This window comes from Sus scrofa, chromosome 5, assembly GCF_000003025.6.
Source record: "Sus scrofa isolate TJ Tabasco breed Duroc chromosome 5, Sscrofa11.1, whole genome shotgun sequence".
In the NCBI taxonomy this organism is placed as follows: domain Eukaryota; kingdom Metazoa; phylum Chordata; class Mammalia; order Artiodactyla; family Suidae; genus Sus; species Sus scrofa.
In genome coordinates, this window is record NC_010447.5 from 62,374,326 (window position 1) to 62,398,612 (window position 24,287).

General features: G+C 39.0%; 1 protein-coding gene across 1 annotated transcript in view; it reads left to right on the forward strand.

Moving 5' to 3' along the window:
- PZP (pregnancy zone protein) overlaps window positions 1-22,391 on the forward strand; it is a 46,509-nt gene extending 24,118 nt beyond the window's left edge. Inside the window, 22 exon segments of the mRNA XM_021092375.1 lie at window positions 1,114-1,278; window positions 2,874-2,973; window positions 7,305-7,482; window positions 7,871-8,099; window positions 8,562-8,688; window positions 8,893-9,014; window positions 9,506-9,551; window positions 11,482-11,571; window positions 12,126-12,302; window positions 12,577-12,664; window positions 14,308-14,464; window positions 14,848-14,922; window positions 15,210-15,279; window positions 15,282-15,386; window positions 16,367-16,587; window positions 17,729-17,947; window positions 18,204-18,334; window positions 18,706-18,796; window positions 19,450-19,518; window positions 19,885-19,987; window positions 20,808-20,849; window positions 22,225-22,391. Coding sequence (XP_020948034.1) covers window positions 1,114-1,278; window positions 2,874-2,973; window positions 7,305-7,482; window positions 7,871-8,099; window positions 8,562-8,688; window positions 8,893-9,014; window positions 9,506-9,551; window positions 11,482-11,571; window positions 12,126-12,302; window positions 12,577-12,664; window positions 14,308-14,464; window positions 14,848-14,922; window positions 15,210-15,279; window positions 15,282-15,386; window positions 16,367-16,587; window positions 17,729-17,947; window positions 18,204-18,334; window positions 18,706-18,796; window positions 19,450-19,518; window positions 19,885-19,987; window positions 20,808-20,849; window positions 22,225-22,247 — 2,628 coding nt within the window. The 3' untranslated portion in view covers window positions 22,248-22,391.

Sequence of the window (24,287 nt, forward strand, 5' to 3'; positions counted from 1 at the left end):
AATAAACAGGATGTGGAGATAAAGAAAGAAAAGAGTTGAATGATTTTGGATATCGTGATTAGGGGTATCTTCTTTGATTGATAATGGAAGGGCGGGGACAGGCACTGCAGAGATCAGCATTGCCCGAAGGTCTTGAGGTCAGAGTTAGCCTGGAGTGTTCTGAAAGGGAAAAGGTAATAACCTTGGGTGTAGTGGGGAGAGAAGAAGATAGGAGAGGCTGTCGGTGATTGGGATGATTGGGAACCGAAGGACGATGTTGACAAGCACCGTGAGCTTGGAGTGGAGTTTGCAGTTGACAGCAAAGGCAGTGGTGAATCACAGAGCAGTTTTACACAGGAGAGTGATTGAAATGTATTTAGTAAGAAGATTCTGTTTCTCAGAGTATGGGAGTAAGAAAGACAGAATGGAAACATTTAGGGAGTAAGAATGAAAGAATGGAAATATTGGAGTAGTGTAGCTAAGAGATGACAGCAGGTTTGCATGGAGTCAGGGTAGGTTTAATGGCCAGAACACTATTTGACTGGGCAGGTGGCCTTACACTGGGCTCTGGACAAAAACTGTACTAGAATTGATTTATTTCTGGGTTACTCCTGCACCTAGTTTTTTCCCAAGCTAAATCTGGTCCTAAAATAGTAGACTGGGAAGAAAAAAAAAAAAAAAAAACTTAGTAAGAACTTAATCATACAAAATGGGAAAAGGAAATAAATTAAGTAGTTACAGAGGTTGTTTCTGGGTGGTGGGATTATGAATGGCTTTTACTTTCATTACTCTTTGTTCTGTCCATATTCTTTTGCTTCTTTTAAAAGGAGGCATTTGGGCTAGAAGACTAGAGACTCGAAGTTTATTCTTACTCAACCAAAATGGGCTCTAGGTCTTTTATCGATTAATTTGATTTGTTTACGCATGAATTTTTTTTTTGTACAAGAAGAAGATTAGGATCCAGAAGCTTTCATACTTCCCCATGATTCTGTGTTGCTTTTTTGAAGGTTGGCGTGGTTAAATACACACCATGATCTTTTAAATTCCTAGACTGAACAGTATCACACTTAAAATAAATACCATAAAATAAATACAACAAACAAGAATTTTTGCTTTGTTCCCTCTATGTCACAGGTCTATCGTTTGCTCCCCAAAAAGAATTTCCATAGCATTAGAAGTAGAGATCCCACGGAAGAAGATGGTGAGAAATGCATCAGTGCAGAAGACATAACTCACAATGGAATCGTTTACACACCCAAAGAGGTCTTGGATGATGATGATGCCTACAGTATCTTTGAGGTAATGCTTCTTCCTAAAATCACAACCGAAACTGATTTCTACGTCTTTGCTAATATGGAGAAAAAATGGACGTCTAAGCTCTAGAACCTGACTGCCCTCCCATCCTCCAAAAAGAAGCTCTGATTAACAGAAAAATAGTGAAAACTCAGAGGCTCGGAGAATTCTGTACACACACGGATAGTCAATCATGAATTCTTCTAACACTTTAAATAGCAAGCGGTATATGACCTTAAATAAGTTGATCCTGAAGCTTTGATCCTGAAGCTAGTTATCACTGTCGTATTTCCCTCCCGGTGATTCTTGGAGATTCCAACATATGAGAAACACAAAACATTTCCCATAGTGCTTCTGACACCCTTCGGAAAGTGAGTACCTTATGGGCAGCCACTGTGGTGTCATTTTCACAATAAATAAATGTGAATGGAATAAATGACCATACACAAAATTCAGTCATCACCTTCCAGGGCAGTAAAATTTCAGAAAAACTGAAAGTAGCTGTTCATAAATAAAAGATTTACAAAAGTTGTAGTAGGAAATACTAGCACGCCTTCGGTATGTTACATAATATGTATATCTTTAAAATTAACCGGGAAGAGTTATGAAAGGGAAGTTTATCCAGGTTGTGAGATTAAACCTTATCAATACAAAAAAAAAAAAAGACCGGAAAACTCTCATTGTACCTTGAGGAAAACATACATGGTTCTTCTGGAGAAGTCTGCAGCTTCGATGAGAGCCATTTAAACCTCCCTCTTCTGGGGCTCCCAGAATCATAAATGAGTGGTGGAGGAGGAAGAAGAAGACTCATTAGGTTTGCTAGCTCTCTGCTTCACCTGCGAACATTTCCTTGTGCCTTCTTCCTCCCTAGCCTGTATCACTGCCAGGATGAGAGCTGTGCTGCTGAGTCCCACAGTTTCCCAAATTCTCTGAGAGAGGACAGCAAGTAGAGTTTAACCGTGACTAATATTGAAGAAAGAGGAAGCTGGGAACAGGGGGCTCCAGGAATCAGGCTCCTGTGGACATCAGCATGTGTATTTTGCATGCAGAGATTCCAGATGCTTAAAAGAAACCGAGAAAGAAAAAAGGAAAGATAAACCACAAAAGGGAAAACATGGAGATTCAGGCAAAGGCATATTCCAGTAAAACATAGAAACAAAAAATTTCTCTCTGTACCAAAGTTATGAAATATACAAATGTGTGTGTGTGTGTGTGTGTGTGTGTGTGTGTGTGTGTGTGTTGGTTTTGAGAGGGAAAGGAATACAAGAAAAACATCCAAAGCTAAAATGCTCAATTTCTTGAATCGAAATGCAAAAAGCAATTAAAGAGACATCAGCATACCATAGACAAAATTCAGAATTAGGAATCAGAATGGATTCTAATCCCAGTTTATTCACTAACTGTATCATCTGGACTTTCTATGACCCCTTTTCCATATTTATAATGTAGCTCTCTTCCCATTATGTGGAATTTCATGGTGATGCTATGAGCTGGGTGTGTAATAATAGTAAAAGTGTAATACAAGTGTAAGAAAATATTCTAGTATCCAGACCGGATTGCCCATATGCTTTAATAATTATTTTCCTTCATTTTTCTTTCAGTCTGCAGGATTAAAAATTTTTACCAACTCAAAAATCCACAAGCCACGTTTTTGTCAGCGGTTTCAGCCATTTCCAATCAGGCCTATGCTCTATTCAGAAGGTAAGGGTGTGAATTATTTATCTGCTAAAATAATTTAAAAAAAAAAAAAAAAAAAACGATGCTTTGCTGAGTTAGGATTAAAAGCTATTTTTGTGTGTGTCCGCACCTGTGGCATACTGAAGTTACCAGGCCAGGGAATCCAAGCCTCAGCTGCGACCTACACCACACCCAAGGCAACATCAAATCCTTCAACCCACTGCCCCAGGCCGGGGATTGAACCCATGTCACCACAGCAGCCCAAGCCACCACAGTGAGATTCTTAATTCACCGCCCACAGCAGGAACTTCAAAAAGCTACTCATTCAGTATTGAATGTTGTGACTCTATAGCAACTTCTTGGTAAATTTTCTTCAAATAACATTTTTCCCCAGGGGGAAAAAAATGATTCTTAAGCAATTATTATTTCTCTCCCTCTCTCTCCCTCTTTCTGAAATCAAATCCAAACACTTTTTTCTCATAGCCTTCCATAGTCTTGGTACTTTAAATTCTTCTCCGCTGTGGATTCAATACCTAAATTAGTTGGGATAAGATAAATTATATTTCAGTAACAAACAAAATGCCCCCATCCCAGAGGCTAAGCATATAACAGCTGGTTTTTTGCTTGTGAGTCCAGAAGCTCTCCAGAACAGCTCCTTACAAGTCACTGTCAGGAGATCCATTTGGCTTTCCTCTTGTGACTCCATTGCCAATGTGCCTTCCAAGGTGACTCCCCTGGGGAAGAAGAAATAGGTCTGCACATGACTTTTACAGGCAGCAGTGGAAGTGGCATATAACATGTAGCCCTACCTGCAAAGGATGCTGAGAAGTATGATGGATGATATGGATATTATTTGCCTCTGTCATATTCTTTTGTGGAAATCAAAGTGATTTTGATATATGGAACAGAATAGAATAATTCAACTTTGGGGAGGCAGACCGCTAGTCTCTTTTTGTGTCTCAAGTATACTTGGAAAAGAAGAAAAGTTGAAAAAATTCTAACTCTGACTGCTTTTTTTTCTGCTGCTCAGAGCCCTAGAGGAATGTCTTTAGCCATGCTGGGATGCCTAGTACTCCTACTTCCTAAGAAGAAATGTGGTGGCATAAAGTGGTTTTGTTTTGTTTTTTTTTTTAATAAAATTACCATGGAGTTCTCACTGTGGCACACTGGGTTAGGAACCTGACTGCAGTGGCTTGGGTGGCTGCAGAGGCGTGGGTTAAGGATCTGGTACTGCTGCTGCTAAGGCTCAGATTCAATCCCTGGCCCGGGAATTTCCATTTGCCATGAGTGTGGCCGTAAAAAAAATTGTTTAATTTAAAGATGAAATAGGAGTTTCCATTGTGGCTCAGTGGTTAACAAACCCGACTAGTATCCATGACGACGTGGGTTCGATCCCTGGACTCGCTCAGTGGGTTAAGGATCCAGCATTGCCGTGAGCTGTGGTGTAGGTTGCAGATACGGCTCAGATCCCATGTTGCTGTGGGTTGCTGTGGCTGTGCTGTAGGCCAGCAGCTACAGCTCTGATTCAACCCCTAGCCTGGGAACATCCATATGCTGCAGGTGCAGCCCTAAAAGACAAAATACAAAAAATAATAATAATAATAATAATAATAAACACAGATAACACAGATTTAGTACATAGAAACTGTTTGCCTAAGAAGACAAGGAATAAAGTTCTAGTTGAAAGCAAAGGAGTGAATAGAATGTCCTCAATAGAAATTTTTAGAGAAAAAAGAACATGTTTTCCTCATTCTCCTATCTGGTATGACATATATGACTTCAAAAATTCACAGACTCATTTAACCTTTTTTTTTAAGATTTTTATTTTTTCCATTATAATTGATTTACAATGTTTTGTCAATTTCTGCTGTACAGCTAAGTGACCCAGCTATATATTCATATACATTCTTTTTCTCACATTATCCTCCATCTTGTTCCATCATAAGTGACTAAATATAATTCCCTGCGCTACACAGCAGGATCTCATTGCTTATCCACTCCAAATGCAATAGTTTGCATTTTAGAGGCTCAACGGAAAGTCAGAATAACAACTCCAAAGTCACTGAGATGTTGTGAGCCTAAAGTGAAAAAAATATAATCCAAAAAAAAATGTATATATATAATCCCAATCCCATGCAATAGCATGTTTTTTGTTGTTGTTGTTGTTGTTGTTAAAAGAAACTAAAAAAAAAAAAAAAAAAAAAAAAAAAAAAAGCATTATTGTGACTTTATTTTCTTATCCCTCTTCCATTGGACGAATAGACACGTGTACATTTGCTTTCCAGTCCTAAGAGAAAACATGTTGATGGATAACCCGCAAAATCTGAAAACAATGCCATCATTGCATTTTGATCCCAAATGTTTGTAATGCTTTATACAAATTTTGCTTTTGGTATTTGTCACCTCTCCATTCTTTCCTTTTCATTTTCAGTTACACCACCTTCATCCTGTTCTTCGTTATTTCATAACCAAATTATTAAAAAGCCGCCTTCCTTGCCTCTAGTCTTTCTCCACGTCAATCCAGCCTACGCACTGTGAAAGGCAGATCACCCTTCTAGGTTGCTTTATCATGTCCTCTATTTCTCATACATAGTCACTACATCCAGAATTCATGGAGTCATTATACTTAAGGGGTTTTTTTTTGTTTGTTTGTTTGTCTTTTGTCTTTTTAGGGCTGCGCCCACGGTATATGGAGGTTCCCAGGCTAGGGGTCTAATCAGAGCTGTAGCTGCTGGCCTACGCCAGAGCAACACAGGATCCAAGCTGCATCTGCAGCCTGCACCACAGCTCACGGCAATGCTGGATCCTTAACCCACTGAGTGAGGCCAGGGATCAAACCTGCAACCTCATGGTTCCTAGTCGGATTCGTTAAACACTGACCCATGATGGGAACTCCATACTTAAGGTTTTAAAAGAGCATGTTTAACTCTATTATTTTATTTATATACATATACATATTATCTTTATATCTTCTGATTACCACTTTTAAAAAATTGATTAAAATATAGTTGATTTACAATTTTGTGCTAATTTCTTCATATGATAGAGTGGCTTAGTTATATATGTATGTATATACATTCTTTTTTTGGTATTCCTTTCCATTATGGTTTATTAAGTGAGATTGGATAGAATTATGTTCTGTGTCTGTGTGTTCTAAATATAACAGTTTGCATCTACTATCCCAAACTCCCAGTCCATCCCACTCCCTCCCCCTTCCCAAAAGTCACTTTTTAAAAAAATCAATCTGTCTCCTACCTCCTTTTTCTTTTTTTTCTGTCTTTTTGCCTTTTCTAGGGCCACTCCCATGGCATATGGAGGTTCCCAGGCTAGTGGTCTAATCGGAGCTGGAGCCGCGGCCTACGCCAGAGCCACAGCAACACAGGATCCGAGCCATGTCTATGACCTACACAACAGCTCAGGGCAATGCTGGATCCTTAACCCACTGAGCAAGGCCAGGGATCGAACCCCCAACCTCATGGTTCCTAGTCGGATTCGTTAACCACTGCGCCACGACGGGAACTCCCTCTCCTACCTCCTTAACAGATCTAATTTATTTGTCATAACCTTCGTGGTGTTTCATTATATAATAACACCTATTGTTTACTCATTACGTTAAACCACCCCCAGCAGCTGTTCTACTCCTGAGGGGTAAGTTTTTATCATCCCTCTAGGGCATCGCCCTAACCTCTGTGTACACACATGTATAGTGGTTTCCGTAGAACGCCTTCTTCATTCTCCTCTGTTTCTCATCCTTCCTTGGTCATCTTCAGTTCTATCTGGGTAAAATCTTGTCTGGCCAATCTAAAGTTTATTTTCTGTCCTTTATTGAGTCTTTGCTAACTATAACACACACTTTACGATATCTTCTTGTTCCTGTCGCCATAGCTCATTAACTGTTTTTATTTTTTTAATTAATTAATTTATTTTTCCGCTGTACAGCATTAACTTTAAAAAAAAAAAAAAATCCTGATAGCCATCCCTCCTGTTTCATTCTCACTGCAACTGGAGAACACGTGGTCATCTCGTCAGTGCATAAGCAGTATTTGCCATCTTAAATTACTCTTTAACTCTTCCCCTCATCAGTTGAATAATCACCTTAGGGGAGCTACATTGGTATTCATTTCTGGAGAAAAAAAAATACCTTTACTTCTAAACTGTTTGATGAAGAAATAGGATTAGCCTTCCAGAAGGATAAACAGATAAGCGAACAAAGTAACAAGCTGGCAGGTTAAATTGTCCTAATAATAAACATTCCTGAGCACATGACTTTTTTCTACTTGATAAATCAGGCAGCTCTTAGAAATCAGTGATAAAACTGCGGCTTACTTTGGGCCCTGCATGTCTTCTTTCCATAGGTTTTGGTCCAGCAGGTCCACGAGGTCCAATAGGTCCGGTAGGCTCTGCTATGCTACGTGGAGATACAGGGCCAGCTTATACAATGGCAATAAGAGAAGATGGTCCAGCCGTGGTAGTAAAAGAGACAGTCCGGAAATATTTCCCTGAGACCTGGATCTGGAAGTTGGTGTCACTTGAGTAAGTTGTGTGTTGCCCGGAATTGAGTTCGGAAAAGGACTTGAACCCTCCTCTATGATTCTGATGGGATCATCAGTTCTCAGTTCTTTCTGTTCAGCTTCCCTCTTTTCTGGTAGATGTTTAGATTCATAGTTCATTTCTCTGACAGCTAAACAATACCATTTTTTCCGAATTTCGTCCTGAGATACCGAACATAATAGAAAGTAGGAAGCTACCCTCAAGCCTAAAAAGGAAAAAGAAACTTTCCAAGACCTCCCCAGGAGCACCAACCTTATATCAAATTTAGCATTTAACACGCTAGGTTACTAAGTTGTCTACCTGTGGGATCAGCTGTGGTCCATGCCACAAAAGGGATTCACTGACGAGCCTCCTCTTTTGCCTTCCCCAGTGGGTCGGGGAGCAGTGACTTGGCAGTGAAGGTCCCTGACACCATCACAGAGTGGAAAGCCAGTGCATTCTGCTTGTCTGGAAGAGCAGGGCTTGGCCTCTCCCCCACCATCTCTCTTCAAGTCTTCCAGCCCTTCTTCCTGGAACTCACTCTTCCCTACTCTGTGGTTCGAGGAGAAGCCTTCACACTCAAAGCCACCGTGTTCAACTACCTGTCCCACTGCATTCGGGTAAGGGCACGTCTCTGGACGTAAGCAAGGGTAGGTGGAAGGAGCACCTTTCATTGCCTAGATCTCCAGGGTGTCATCTCCCAGTGACTCAAGGTGCATGTGATGTAGCCTAGTTACAGAACAGAAGAGGTACTGAGAGCGGAGCTCCTTCATGGGTCCAAGATGGTTATATTCATGTATTATTGGTATATTCCTAAGACAATATTTCCACCTGATTATTTGCTCACTCTAACTAAAGGAAATGTCTCTTCCTCGTGTGGGGAGTTATTCTAATTCCTGTCAGTTTTTCAACATCCTTATGGCAAACTTCCAAACAATGAAATATTTGATGGGATTTCCCTCCATCGAAAAGGTTTTCCGAGCCTCTCAGCACGTATACATCATCCCTTTAAGCTTCTTCCCCCTATGACTGATACTTTGCCTGTGTTCTTCCTCCAACTCGCGGCTGGGGATGCGAAACAGGTCAGCGTGCAGCTGGAAGCCTCTCCTGCCTTCCAGGCCATCCCGGCAGAGAAGAGTGAAAACTCTCACTGTGTCTGTGGAAACAGGCAGAAAACAGTGTACTGGGCGGTGACCCCAAAGTCACTGGGTGAGTACTAAATGTTGTTCACAAATCCTCCTTCCTCTGTCATAATGATTTGCTTTCCTCTCTGACCCATATGCACGTTTTTTTTTTCCTCCTCCTTTACCACTGATCGGTTGCAAGAAAACCGTTAGGTGTCAGGAAACTTAAAAAGAAGAAACCATCCCATATAGAATCACTGTTTACCTCCTTAACCCTCTGATTCCCCAGGAAAGGTGAATTTCACAGCTACTGCAGAAGCCCTGAAGTCTCAGGAATTGTGTGGCAATGAGATACCCCAAGTCCCAGAACTTGGACAGAAGGACACCGTGGTCAAGCCCTTAATAGTGGAGGTACGTAGATCTACTTTCCGAGTCTCAGAGGCCTTCTTACAGAAGCAGTGTTATCCAATAGGTATGTGACAGTGACATTTCATACCCCCAAATATGAATATGTCTGCAACTCAAGGCTTCACTAACATCTTCCCTTTGACTTGATTGATTGATTGATTTATGTAATCTTTTTTATCGCTGCACCCGCGGCACATGGAGGTTCCCAGACTAAGGGTTGCATCAGAGCTGTAGCGCCAGCCTACACCACAGCCACAGCAGCACCAGATCTGAGCCACATCTGTGACCTACACCACAGCTCACGGCACCACTGGATCCTTAACCCACAGAGCGAGGCCAGGGATGGAACCCACAACCTCATGGTTCCTAGTCAGATTCATTTCCGCTTGTGCCACGACGGGAACTCCTTTTCTTCTACTTTAAAATGATTGATTTTTCTCCTATACATTCAGTATCACTTTACTTTTTGATTTTTTTTTTCTTTCAACGCAAAGCCTGAAGGAATAGAAAAGGAGGAAACTTTCAACACACTTGTCTGTGCTCAGGTAAGCATCAAACATAGATAAAACTCTCATATTAAGCCATTTGCCAGAGTATATAGTGGTGAAATGCCCTTTGGGGCATGTTTCTTTGGTGGGGGGAGAAAAGAAATAGGTATACCATCCCATGTGCAAATCACAGGACATTTGATAAAAAACAATCTTTCCCTAATGAAGGCGTAGAAAGTTGAGAGACTTATCTTAAAGCTCTTGGCTAATAACGTGGACTAAAGCAGATGCCAGTAGGACAGAATTCTTTCCAATACACCTGTGTTCCCAAGCTTCTTCCTGTACAGTTTCCAAAATATTGAAATATCCATGTGCTACTAGTACTACAGGTTATTCAATTATAGTTTAAGTGTATTCTCATTATTATTTAAACATGATAGTTTAAGAAGAACTTCAGGTCATTAACATATATAGAAAATCAGTATTTTACTATCACCCTTAAAATTACCATTTAAATATTCATGCAGTCATAAAACGTTACTATTAAACTAATTCAGCTCGGCACCAACAAAAGTCATCTTGAGGTCAGTGCTGTGTACAGAACCCTTCTCTTCGTCAAATAAGTATCCCCTGAGAATCGCATCTAATCACAGAATTGTAGGAACAATTTTGTACTGAAGACCACAAAATTTACACCTCTGGTCCGCATTTATCATCTCCACTTACAGGAGGTCTATGAGGTATCTCAGAGCAGGCAGGTTCAATTGAACCTCTGCCAGTCCCCATGAACTTACTTCTCCTCCAGTTTTCTCCACCTCAGATGATGCAAATTTCATTCTTTTACTTGCTAGAGATAAACACGTTGGAGCCATCTTTTATTATGTTATTAGGTTCTGTCTTGTATACTCCGCGCCCAAGCCATTCCTAAATCTAGCCGGCTCCACCTTTACATATACCCAGAATCTTTCCACTTCTCATCTTGTCCACTCCTACCCTAGACCTTTCTTCCTTGGACCGTCTCAGTCACCTCCTCACTGGTCTCCTTGTCATCGCCCCCTTGCTTCCCTACAGGGAGAGAGATCATTTAAAGTAAATTTCAGGCCATGTCCCTCCTCTGTTCAAACTTCCAAGAATCTCCCATAAACCTCCAAGTTAAAGACTATGCCTCTAATGTCACCTCCAAAGCCTTGCTTCCCCCGTGACTTCATATCCTGTTACCCTCTCCTCCATTCACCTTCTCCATCTAATCTAATCGCAATCACACTGGCCTCTTACTCTGCTCTTGGAATACACCCAGCATGCTCTCATATCTGGAGTCTTTTCACATTTTGTTCCTTCTTCCTGGAAGTCTCTTCCCCTAGATATCTATAAATTTTACTCCCTGTTTTATTTAGTCTTCAGTCACCTCTGCTTTGTTAACCAATGAGCTTTTCAAGGAACCTTCTCCTCCACACCCTGCACTTCCTGATTTGCTTTGCCTCACTGTAAACACGTAACGCTGCTTTATTTTTTTTCTATAGAACTTATCTGTATCTATCACACTAAATATTTTTTGTATTTTATTATTCCAATTGAAATACAAACTCCAGGATGTCAGGAAATTTCTTTTGAAAACTGCTGTATCATTGCACTTAAAACAGAATCTTGCACAAAGCAGACACTTAACACATATTGATGGAGTAAATGTGATTTTTTAAACCACTAGCTATAGTAGAAATCAACATAAACAATGAAGAGAAGGAAATAAGTATAAATATAAGATATACGCTTATAAGGAAATCTGCAGAAATTTAGCACAAATATACATATGATTAATATGTACTTCACTGTGAGATGAATGGTAGGTTTAGAAGATATTTGGATTGCATCCAAAAAATTACATAATGACCAAGAGAAATAAAATGTTGGATCTTGATCATATAGACAAAAAGTAGAAGATTTCTCTCATTTTTCCCTCTCATATATATATATTTGTCTTCTTTCATCAGAAACTGGAGAACCTAAATATTTTTCACTAAAACTTCCTTCAGATGTGGTTGAAGGATCTGCCAGGGCGACATACACAGTTTTAGGTGAGTCTCCTAGCCCAAAAGAAGCAGCTGTCCATCTCCATACTTCTAGTGCATGGGGCTTCACCATCCTTGATTAAGTCCCTGAGTCTGAGCACTGGATTGAAAGAAAGAGCACTAAGCTAAGGACTGCCCTGTATATTAACCAGAAATGGGACTGAGTAGATGTTGTGCTACCTCTTAAACTTTGATATACTCTAGAAAGTAAGAAGGGTCATCTCTTTGTGCCCTCATCTTCAAGAAATTGACTAGGTCATGATGGTTCCTATTACATTTGAAAGCAGTTTGTTTTTTTAAAAACCATATTGTGGTTCAGCAGAAAGATGCATCCTGCCATTCAATTTTTTTCTGTTGTTTTTTTTTTTGCCATCCTTGAACCATCTACTTTACTGTTCCTACATTTTCCTTTCCTTTCTATTTCCTATTTTTTCTTCACCTCTTATGTTTTCTTGCCCTCCCTTTTATACATGATTTGACCTCTCTCAATCTGTCTTCCTATCCCAACATAAATCGGCTCCGAGTTCCTCTGATTTTTTTAAATATCTTTCATTTTCCAGGTGACATACTAAGCTCTGCAATGCAAAATCTTCAGAATCTCGTCCAGATGCCCTATGGTTGTGGAGAGCAGAATATGGTCCGTTTTGTCCCTAATATCTATGTTCTGAACTATCTGAAAGAGACACAACAGCTGACAGAGAAGATCAAGTCCAAAGCCATCAGCTACCTCGTCAGTGGTGAGAGATTACCCCCAAAATTAAAAACATTCATTGATTCCCTACATATCTCAAATCAGCATCCCCTTGATTAAGATGTAATAATTATTGTGATATCCAACACTATGCAACTATACACTATACAACCAGAAAATTCAATGGCATCATCAAACCTTGGAGATATCTTGGTAAAATAGTAGTTTCCTTGTGATTCCTCATCAAGTTTTGAGAACAAGCCTGATTAATTCTCCAGTGTCTCTGCTACTTCATAAATCTATGAAAATTTCCTTTTCAGGTTATCAAAGACAGTTGAATTATAAGCACAGTGATGGTTCATACAGCACCTTTGGGGAACGTGGTGGTGGAAGCCAGGGAAACACTTGGTAAGATAATGATGTCCATATGCTCCCTGTAGATCTGTGATATTTCAGATTTCTAATAATGGTTGTTCTCTGATACCTTGCATAGAAATGTGTTGTCCTTTAAAAACCCATGTGTGTGCCCTCACTACTGGGAATCTCACTATTTCATCTATGAAAACTCACCTGTTCTTTTTTCTAACATGTATTTATTTATTTATTTATTTTTATTAAAGTATAATTGACCTACAGCATGCCAATTTCTTCTGTACAGCAAAGTGACCCAGTCATATATATATATATATATGTATATATTGACCCTTTCTTACATTATCTCTCATTACATTCTATCCCAAGAGACTGGATATAGTTCCTAGTGCTGTACAGTAGGATCTCATTCCTTATCCATTCTAAGTGGAATAGTTTGAATCTACTAACTTCAAACTCCCAGTCCATCCCATTCCATACCCCCTTCCCCTTGCTCTCTCTGTCTGCGAGTCTGTTTCTGTTTCATAGATAGGTTCGTTTGCACCATATTTTAGATTCCATACATAAGTGATATCACATGGCATTTGTCTTTCTCCTTCTGACTTACTTAGTATGAGAATCTCTAGTTGCATCCATGTTGCTGCAAATGGCATGATTTTGTTCTTTTTAAGGCTGAGTAGTATTCCATTGTATACATGTACCAAGTCTTCTTAATCCATTCATCTGCCAAGGGACATTTAGGTTGTTTCCATGTCACAAACAACTCATATAACTCAACAATAAAAAAAGCAAACAACCCAGTCAAAAAATGGGGAAATGACTTAAATAAACATTTCTCCAAAGAAGACTACAGGTGGCCAGTAGGCTCAAGAAAAGATGCTCAACATCATTAATTATTAGAGAAATGCAAATCAAAACTACAATGAAGTAACACCTCACAACGGTCAGAATGGCCATCATTAATAAATCTACAAATTACAAATGCTGGAGAGTGTGTGGAGAAAACGGAACCCTCCTGCACTCTTGGTGGGAACGTAAATTGGTACAACTACTATGGAGAACAGTATGCAATTTAGTTTCCTCAGAAAACTAAATACAGAACTACCATATGATCCAGCAGTCCCACTTCTGGACATATATCCAGAGAAAACTGTAATTCCAAAAGATACATGCACCCTGTATTCATAGCAGCACAATTCACAATAGCCAAGCTCACCTGTTCTGAAGGTACAGTAGATGACAGTAAAATAAGGATTCCCGCCAAACAGAAATAGAAGGCAGAAACCTTCTTCAAGTGAAATGATAGAGAAAAAACTTCTATATGGGACGTTAAGGGAGGTGAGAAGGGAAAGGACAGAAAGGCTGTGAGGTAATAAAGTCATTCAGCAAACAGCAGTTGGGGTGGTGGGAAGGCTTAGAGGCTCCACTAAACATTTTAGGAGGAAAAAAAAAAAGAGTGGGGAGGGGAGAGTATCAGCTCTGGAGAAACCAAAAAAAATTGAGAGATTTTAAAATGGATTCAGACGTTTGCTGGACAAAAAAGAGTCTATTCAGTGTTCCGGTATCATTTCCCCAAAAATCTCCTCCATGGACCTGTGAGGTTACCTGGGAACCATTGCATGTAGTGATCTTTGAATGTGGGATGGTCCTCACGTCTCTGCCTCCTCTCTGCTGGACAGGCTGACTGCCTTTGTGCTCAAGTCCTTCTCTCAAGCCCGGGCATACATCTTTGTGGAGGACTCACACATCCAAGATTCCCGTAACTGGCTCTCCCAGAAGCAAAAGGAAAACGGTTGTTTCCAGCGCTCTGGATCATTGTTCAACAATGCTATTAAGGTAATGCTTTTCCTTTCCTTCAGGTCCCTGAAGACAGCTATATGTAGGAGCAATGATGTTCCCACTGATGGCTCAAGGCCAGGGGACATGACTTTGAGCAGGATGGGAGACCCTAAAGCTTCTAAAATCTAGCCATACATGTGTCATGTTTTATTGAAAGAAAACTGTGTGCCCCCCAAACTCCAATACATTACTAAAAGTGAGGGGAAGGGATTTGGGACAGATTTAAGAATTTTAGGGTGAAGGAGGAAGAAAGAAAATCAATGCTATTGCACAAGAAAAGATGCTTTCAGGTGAAAATGCCCAAGGGGAAAACTACAGTTAGCTGACTCTGGCTGCTGAATACTGGAATGTTTGAGCATCTCTGCCTCTGATCCTTACAGGGCGGGGTAGACGATGAGGTGACACTCTCTGCCTACATCACCATTGCGCTGCTGGAGATGCCACTGCCTGTCACTGTACGTATAACACACGCCCTGCACCTCCCCCACGAATGTAAGGAATGGACTCATGGAACTATGAATCTCCGAGGAAAATGCATTGTGATTTCATGTCATTTAACCTTAGTATATTTCACAGGCGCATAAAGGACTATAGATCCTTGGGGAAGCTGCACAGGAAGTTGTTCTCTGTTCAGAAGTGTGGGGCTCCACAGACACATTGGGCATTTAAACCGGGGTTAGCCTGGGGACCGTTCATCAGATCGGTTCTGCTATCTTAAGGTCATTCCTCATCTTATTCTTAGCACCCAGTTGTCCATAACGCTCTGCTCTGCCTGGAAAAGGCCTGGGAATCCATCTCAGAGGCCCAGGAAATCTGGTCTATACCAAGGCATTACTGGCCTATGCCTTCACCCTAGCAGGAAACCAGGCCAAGCGAAAGGAGCTGCTTGAATCACTGGACAAAGAGGCTATAAAAACAGGTAAGAGCTGCTACGGCAAACTGCCTTCCTAAAATCACCAGTGATCAAGACTTTGAGAGAGGACCTATTGAATTCACCTCTATCATGCTTATATCCATTTTGTAATTAGAAGATGCTGAATTATTGTTGGCTTCACACTTAAATTCTCTAGGTTACATGGGATCATTTTATCAATTCACACATGATAGGTGCTGTTCAGCCCAGCTTCTAATAGCTCACAAGCGTGTAAGAGACACAGAGAGAGACACAGTGTGATTTGCTGGAAACTCAATTTACTTTCTTGTCAAAGATTTGCTTGATTGGTGATTACTTAGTACTGTTCCTTCATATATGTCCATTCACCAGGTGAGCTTTAATTTTAGGGATCATTCATGAATTAGATTTTGAAACTATTCTCTAAGCTTAAGATGATATCGCCTCTCTCTCTTTCAAAGGGGTGCAGCATGGTGAGCAAAACTGATTTTATTCATTCATTTCTCTGCCTTGGGATATAGGCAACTTCAGCCACTTTGTAAAAGCAGGGAAAATAATGCCTTTCCTAATTTCCTCTTATGTGGTGATTGTGGAAATCAACTGTGATAATGTATTCTTTAATGTAATAAAGTGCTATAGGGTTTTATATTGATATAGCAATAATAGGAAAAATCATTCTGTATACCATTAACATAAATATTTTTGTTGAGATATACATGAAAGTAATGAAAAGTATTGACTTAAAAAAAAAAAAAGATGATATTGGAGGTCCCACTGTGGCTCAGCAGTAACAAACCCGACTAGTATCTATGAGTTAAAGGATTGGGCGTTGCGGTGAGCTGTGGTGTAGGTCACAGACAGGCTCAGATCCCACATTGCCGTGGCTGTGGTATAGGACAGCAATTACAGCTCTGATTCGACTCCTAGGTGGGAACTTCCATATGCCAAGGATGTGTCCATAAAAAGACAATAAAAAATAATCATCTTTTTTTTAATTTATTTCAAAGAGGACTCAATACACTGGCAACGTCCTGAGAAGTCTCAAGAAAGTGAATTCGGTTACCAACCCCGGGCTCCTTCTGTTGATGTGGAGATGACCTCTTACTTGCTCCTTGCCCGTGTTACTGCCCAGCCTGCCCCATCTTCAGAAGACCTGTCCATGGCTTCACGTATGGTGAAATGGATCACCAAGCAACAAAACCCCAACGGGGGCTTCTCTTCCACTCAGGTCTGGGAAGAGACCCTAGGAAGAAAAATTAATAACTCTGTAGACACAACCATTCAGTTATTCTAGGAGTTGAATAATTGAGTAGTGTTTCTTATTTATACTTCTTATCCATTCTTCCATCACCAGAAAATGTCCAGCCTCATTATTTTATATACGGATTATTTCTCTCTCCTCTGTCTCATATCTTCTCTCCTTAGAGGATCCTTATCTGTAAGGTAAAGTAGATCAATCTTCCTAAAGCCTTGTGTTCATAAGACTCCTTCTCTGAGAAAGTAAGTTTTTTTCATCCAAAGACTGAAATTACCCAACATTTTGCCCCCAAATATTTCCTCTTCCCAGTGAACACAACTACTCCTATCTCATTAGGCTTCTCCCTTCACTTCTTCTGGAATTGGCTCCCTCTTTTCCATGTCTTCGCTTACGACACCTCTCATCCTTGTACTTCATGGTGACTCTCTTCTGTCTACATAAACCCTTCTTGGAGTTCCTGTCGTGGCTCAGCAGTAACAAACCCAACTAGTATCCATGAGGATGTGGATTCAGTCCCAGGACTTGCTCAGTGAGTTAAGGATCCAGAGTTGCCACGAGCTCTGCTGTAGGTCGAAGATGCAGCTCAGATCTGGCACTGCTATGGCCATGGTGTAGGCTGGCAGCTATGGCTCCAACTTGACCCCTAGGCTAGGAACTTCCATATTCCAAGGGCACGGCCCTAAAAAGACAGAAAAAAAAAAAAGAGAGAAGAAAAAAAAAAGAAATGAAAACCTTCTGGTTTGTCAGAGATCATCTTATTTCTCACCTTGTTTACAGTCTCGTCTTACTACTCTAGCTCCAATTTCTTCTCGCTTCCCTGAATTTTTCCAACAAATACTGTTATATAAATTTATAAACTGTTGAAATATCCTCTGCTTTATGTCATATAATTGAGTATTATTTCCATGTGTACATTGTACACAACTTGAACAAGGAAGCTTCATTTCCCCCCAAAGTATAGAATGGTTCATGATTAATAACCAGGTCTGAATTGACTTGAACTATGTTTATGGCTAAACAACTCTGAGAATAATTGTGTTGATGTGGTTTTACAGGCAGTGTGAATTGGATACCTTCCTCTTGCGTGATTTCTGCACCCATCTGTTTTCAGGATACAGTGGTCGCTCTTCAAGCCCTCTCCAAATATGGAGCACTCACTTTCACCAAATGGGAGAAAGCAGCTACAGTCACCGTCAAGTCTTCAGAGAGCTTCTCCAAAGAATTCCAAGTTGATGAAACCAATCGCCTGTTGCTGCAGGAGGTCACATTGCCAGAGATCCCAGGGGAATACAGCACAGTGGTATCAGGGTCAGGATGTGTGTACCTCCAGGTGAGACTGCCAGGGTTTAGGGGATGGTACAGATGGGAAAACAAGTTTCAAGAATTAGATGTGAAGAGAAGGAAAGAAAGAAAGAAAGAAAGAAAGAAAGAAAGAAAGAAAGAAAGAAAGAAAGAAAGACAGACAGACAGACAGAAAGAAAGAAAGAAAGAAAGAAAGAAAGAAATACTAAGAGGAGATATAAATAACCTAGAAGGGAGAGACTGTTTGAGTGCAAAGATAAAGGATTCTTTTCAATTTGTTCTAGACATTCCTAAGATACAACGTTCTGCCCAAGAAAGGAAGAAAAGCTCCCTTTACTCTGAAAGTTGATACTGACTCTAAGAATTGTGATGCAGTGGATGCTCACAGGAAAGTCCAGATTCACATCAACATTAGGTAAATCCTAAATCACTACCAGACCTTTTGTAAAATATGACGAATGGATTTTCTTATGCAGGGGATCGCCATTGTCCAAGGTCACACATAATAAATAAGAAATTCTTGCAGTAGTTATTAAAAAGAAAAATTTCTTTGCTCTTATTGAAAAGGCTTAACTTTGAAAATTTGATGTGAACAGACCTGAAGAATTTGAGCTTCTTAGGATGAGTTTTCCAAACCACTGTAGCAGGAGCAAAGAGAGTAGATGAAGAAGCTGAGTGGTAGTTTGGAATAAGGAACCCTAGCAATAAAAGAGGACACATTTCTGTCTTGGATGAATTCCAAAGAATTTTGTTTAATGGTCTTGTCCTTGTGCTTTGACTTTATAGCTACACTGGAGAACGACCCAGCTCCAACATGGTCATTGTTGACGTGAAGATGGTATCAGGCTTCATTCCTGTAAAATCCTCTGTGAAAAAGGTAAGCCCTAAATCCCTTGCAGATGGCAAAGTCATGGTTAGGGTTAGGGGTTAGGGTTAGGGTTAGGGTTAGGGTTGATGATAAATGCTGACATGTATGCTCGGCAATTTTATTTTGTTGATTTAGTTCTTCAAGAGGTTTACTCCCTCAGACTTGTTTCTTTAGTATGTGATTCTGTGGGAATCCTATTTGTGTGGTCTCAGGTATAAGTCACAAACATGGTTAATAATGTTTCAGCAGGCCTGAGACTTCTAGGTATGTGGAGAAAGAAAAAGGAAGATTATATAATATATTGTATACATATATTCTTCCTTATCTTACATAGTTGGAAAATAATTCCCTCTCTTGCATCCTCCCCTCTCTCTCTATATAAGTAATACATACATCATATGTAATATACTCTCTATACATATATATCATACATGTAATATATAATATAAATAGTGAGAAAAAAGATGGCTTATATATTACTATATTATATATATTTAAGTATTATGTTTTATTTTTATCATTATCACTATTATTTCTTGAAGAAATCAAAATTAGCCTTTTGGATGTTTCTGAGAAGCCACTTAGAACATAAAACTTGAGAAAGTTACCTCAGCCTGAAATTCCCTTCTCCCATACCTTTGGCTTACCCTCTTGTTCAACAGCTCCAAGAAAGGCCTCAGATTCAAAGGACTGAAGTGAATGTCAACCACGTCCTGATTTACTTTGAAGAGGTAAGATTCTCTGTCACTCTTTTAGATCTGGGAGAGCCATCGCGCTTCTAATGAACCAATCCAGGTTCCAAATTGTGTCTTTCACATGCAACATAAGGGGTGGGGAAAAGAAGGTAGTTACAGAGGAAAATGATGTATGTAGCCAGTCAACAAGGCTCAATTTTCTACACTCGACTGTCTACAGAATCATCTTTTTTGCCCTTCCTTTACCTGTCATGGAGTAATTGTGCAAGCCTCAAAGCATCCTGTTATTTCTAGGTTTTAGTACAGAGGGTTGCATGAGTACAGGGCTTGATAATATCTTGAAAAGAGTAACTGGTAACTAAGTTCATCTTTGATTCCAATTTAGTTTTTCTGTCTCTCCAGCTAACCAGTGAAGTCTTGAGTTTTTCCTTCTCAGTGGAACAGGACATTCAAGTAAAGAATTTAAAACCAGCTACAGTAAAGGCCTATGACTATTATGAGACAGGTGAGTGGGATTCAGACCTGCTAAGCCTTGAAAGGAAAAAGATGACTAATCTAGGATAGGGTCATCTTAATGGAAAGAAAACTCTACAATCTTTCACTGGAAGAAAGAATGAGCTTATGGTCACAGGATAATCATATTCCTGTATACTAATCTCTCATGTGCCACCAAACACTTCTTAGAGTCATTCTTATAAATTGATTATAATGCAATGAGAGGAATCAATTCTTTCTAAATTTCCCATATGAAGCTGCTTATTCTGGACAGAATTATTCCAGAAGGTTAGTAATAGTAGCAATAACTTAAAAAAAAAAAAAACAAAAAAACACTTCTTAGTATTAATGTGCGATACGACCCAAAATTTGATCTATTTTTTACTTGTCTTGGATAATCTCACAAAATTTGAAAACCTTTGTGATCTATCAGGAAATTTTTCCATTTGTTCATAACTTTAAACTAGAGACCTACCAGCATCTTAGCATGCTGGTAATGTTCAAACTTGACTCTTTTTTAGAAAAGAAAGGGTTCAAAGAAGAAGGTATAACTCCAATAAGAAAAGCATCACGGTGGGAAGAGGACTATACAGTGTCCTAGAGAAAGACTGTTATCCATCTGTGAAATCTGCCCCTTCTCTTTGTATCCAAGTCCAATTTTCTCTCATTCCCCCAACCCATCCCAAATGAAATAAGAAATAAGTCCATTTATTGGCTCCATAACCTTGATTTATACTTTCTTTTGAAGCTTACAAAGCTCATGTACAATGAACTACTCCTGTTTCTATTACTGAATGTCTTCGCTCTGTCTCCTCATTTCTGTGTTTCAGAGGAATTCGCCATTGAAGAGTACAGTGTTCCCTGCAGTGCTGGTAAAGTATAAACAGTAAAATGCAATGCCAACATAAAGAAGATAAACATTTGTGGTCTGCATAAAGCTGCTTCTTGAGCATACTTTTACCATATATAAACTCCCTGGTGGAGAGTACCCATTGTGGCTCAGTGGTAACGAACCAAACTAGTATCCATGAGGATGCAGGTTCAATCCCTGGTCCTGCTCCATGGGCTAAGGATCTAGCACTGCTGTAAGCTGCAGCGTAGGTCACAGATACAGCCTGGATCTGGCTGTGCTATGGCTGTGGTACAGGCCAGCAGCTGTAACTCCAATTCAACCCCTAGCCTGGGAACTTCCATATGCCATGGGTGTGGCCTTAAAAAGAAGAAAAAGAAATGAAAAGAAAGGACCCCCCACCCCAGTATATCATTTATGAATTGAACTATCTCAAATATATTATAGAATTTCTCAGTAGAAAAAAAAATACAAGTAAAATATAATTACTGTTGTCTGGGGTGACCTGTTTGAAGATGAATCCAAGGATTTGCCATATATAAAAGCTAAATCATCGAACATTTGGTTTACATGTCTGTAATCACTAAGGATATATTATCACCCATGACCTTAGTTTGTACTAGTTAAGGCCAGGAAACTTTACACTATAAATTATCCTTATGACACAGCACAAGTGATGAGATCTAAAAGAGCTTCCATTAACCTATCAAAGAAAGCTGGTAGTGTTATTTGCATTAAAACCCAAGCTGCCTTCATTTCTTTCCACGTGATAATAGTGATAATTTTTCTTAGAGCTGGAGCTAGTTCTTGCCCTAATTAGTCTTAATTTCAAAAGCAGTAATCATTCCAGTCCAGACTGCGTTTCCTCTTTCATATTCTGTGTGACTTATTCATATTTAAAACACAAAGCATCTTCTTCAAATGTCTAGCATTCATTGTGCCCCACTTGTGACTTATGTTGTCTCATTTTACAGGGATGGTTGAGGTATTATGAAAAGCTGTATGTCAAATGATATCTATTTTTTTTTCAAATCATATCTAGTTACTTATCTTGAAAAAGAATCATAGAATAGGTTGATTTGCTGATTTAAAACATAGCTCATTTCTTAATTAATATAATTGTGATGACAGAGTGATAAATAAAGCAAATAAGACTGCCAAAAAAAAAGAAAAAGAACTTCCTTTAGGCTATTTGGCAGGGTTCATCTTTGACAATACAACACTTGCTGTGAGACCTTCCACTCTTTACTTTAAAACATGAAAAAAAGAACAACCTCACCATTATGAAAATAATTTAAATGTATTAAGTTCAAATATTTGTAAATAAAATATGAAAGTTTTCCTTTATTAGATCACAAAATTTCCCCAACATTTCGACCTTTTCTTCTACTGTTTAGAATCTGAACATAGAAATGCCTGAAAATGGAAACTTATGGACCCCATCAGATGAACTTTTCCAGAAATGAAGAACAAAGACTTATCAGGAGAGAAGATGGTGGGAGAAAGAGGGGATGGGAATTACATAAGATTTGTATGTTGAATAAATTGATGACATTTACAATTAGATCTCTTCTTTTGTTCTTTATCAATGTTCTATTTCCCTTCTGAAATATATATATATGTATATGTTCTCCATAATGTTTTTTAAGAGATCGCAAAGCTATACAAAGAGATACACTCAAAAATATATATAGAGAGAAATCAAAATGAAATGTCAAAAAAATGTTCAAGTTACCCACAGGAAGAAAGGGAAAAGAAAACAATATTTCCAAATATTGAAAATAACCAAAAAGTCTATCAATAGGTGAAAGGTTAAACTAGCTGTGGTACATCCATATCATGGAATACTACTCAGTAATGAAGAAGGACAAATGACTGACTCAGGCAACAACTTGGATGGATCTTAAAAACATTACATTTAGTGAAAAGAAAGATGATTTTAAAAGGTCGTACTGGAGTTTCCGTTGTGGCGCAGTGGTTAACGAATCCAACAAGGAACCATGAGGTTGCAGGTTTGATCCCTGCCCTTGCTCAGTGGGTTAGGGACCCAGCGTTGCCGTGAGCTGTGGTGTAGGTCACAGACATGGCTCGGATCCCGCGTTGATGTGGCTGTGGCGTAGGTCAGCAGCTACAGCTTCGATTAGACCCCTAGCCTGGGAACCTCCATATGCCGCAGGTACGGCTCTAGAAAAAGGCAAACAAACAAACAAACAAACAAAAAGTCATACTGTAGGATTCCTTTTATATAACTTTCTCAAAATGATAACATCATAGAAATAGAAAATAAATTAGCAGTTTCCAGGACTATGGATTCTAGGGCAAGGACAGAGGACTGTGAGTTATAAAGGAATAGCATTGGAGAGACTTTGCAGTGATGAAATCCTGCACATGTGGAAGCAAAAGTCCTGGCTGAAATTTTTCATTCAATTCCACTTCAAATGATTTTGTTTCCTACTGTGTGCTGAGTATCTAAATTGACTTCTCAGGTAACTTTCTAATAGTCCCATTACCTTTTATTGATCAAATCTATATTTCCCTGATAACTAAAATTGCCTCCTTTATCACAAATTAATTATCACACATTCTAAGGCTTGAGAGTAATTATTCTGTTTTATTGATTAACTAGTCTATTCTTCCACATGTACTAAAATATTTGATCTATTGTGGCTAAATAAAATGTTCTAATAACTACTCTGGCCAGTTCATCCTCATTTCTGTGTTTCCACTTTTTTTTTTTTTTTTTTTTTTTGCAATACTAAGCTTATTACTTATTCCAAGTAAAACTTTGAAATTCTTTTATGGAATGAATAATCCCCATAGTCATATTGGGTACTATCTGGAATTTCACTGAATATGAATGAATTTATAATGATTATAAATGTCAACTTCCTATAATATTTGGCTTTCTCTATTCAGACACATTTTATCATCATTTATTCAGCTCACACAAAGTGAATTTTAATTCCAACTTAATTTCTGAATTTGGGCTGAATGACAAAATAAAAATTTAAGATTAATTTCATGGACATATGTGGTAAGATAAGGTGAAAGAATAATGCAGTGTATTCATGGAGAAAAATTAAAAGATATGGGCAAAAATAAAATTGCAAGATAAGGAAAGACTCGAACAATATTTCTCATTTGTTGATAGAAACCATTCAAAGATTTTAAGAAAAAGAATTATTTTCAGAGTTGCAGTAGAGAAAATCCATTTTCTAGCAATGGTGGAAAAAGAAAGCAAGTTTTTCCTGATCTTTCTGATTTCTGATACAGTTGGTATGTGCAGAGCTGGGCTTTCTTCATGCTTCTGATAATTTAGCACACATATCTCTCTTCCACACTTAAACAATTTCACACTTTAAAAAAATTATTTATTTTCCCCTCATCGATAGAGTCAGACATCTTTGAAAACCAAACCTGTTATCTTAATCATGTTTGCAGTTTGTTTACCCAGCACAGT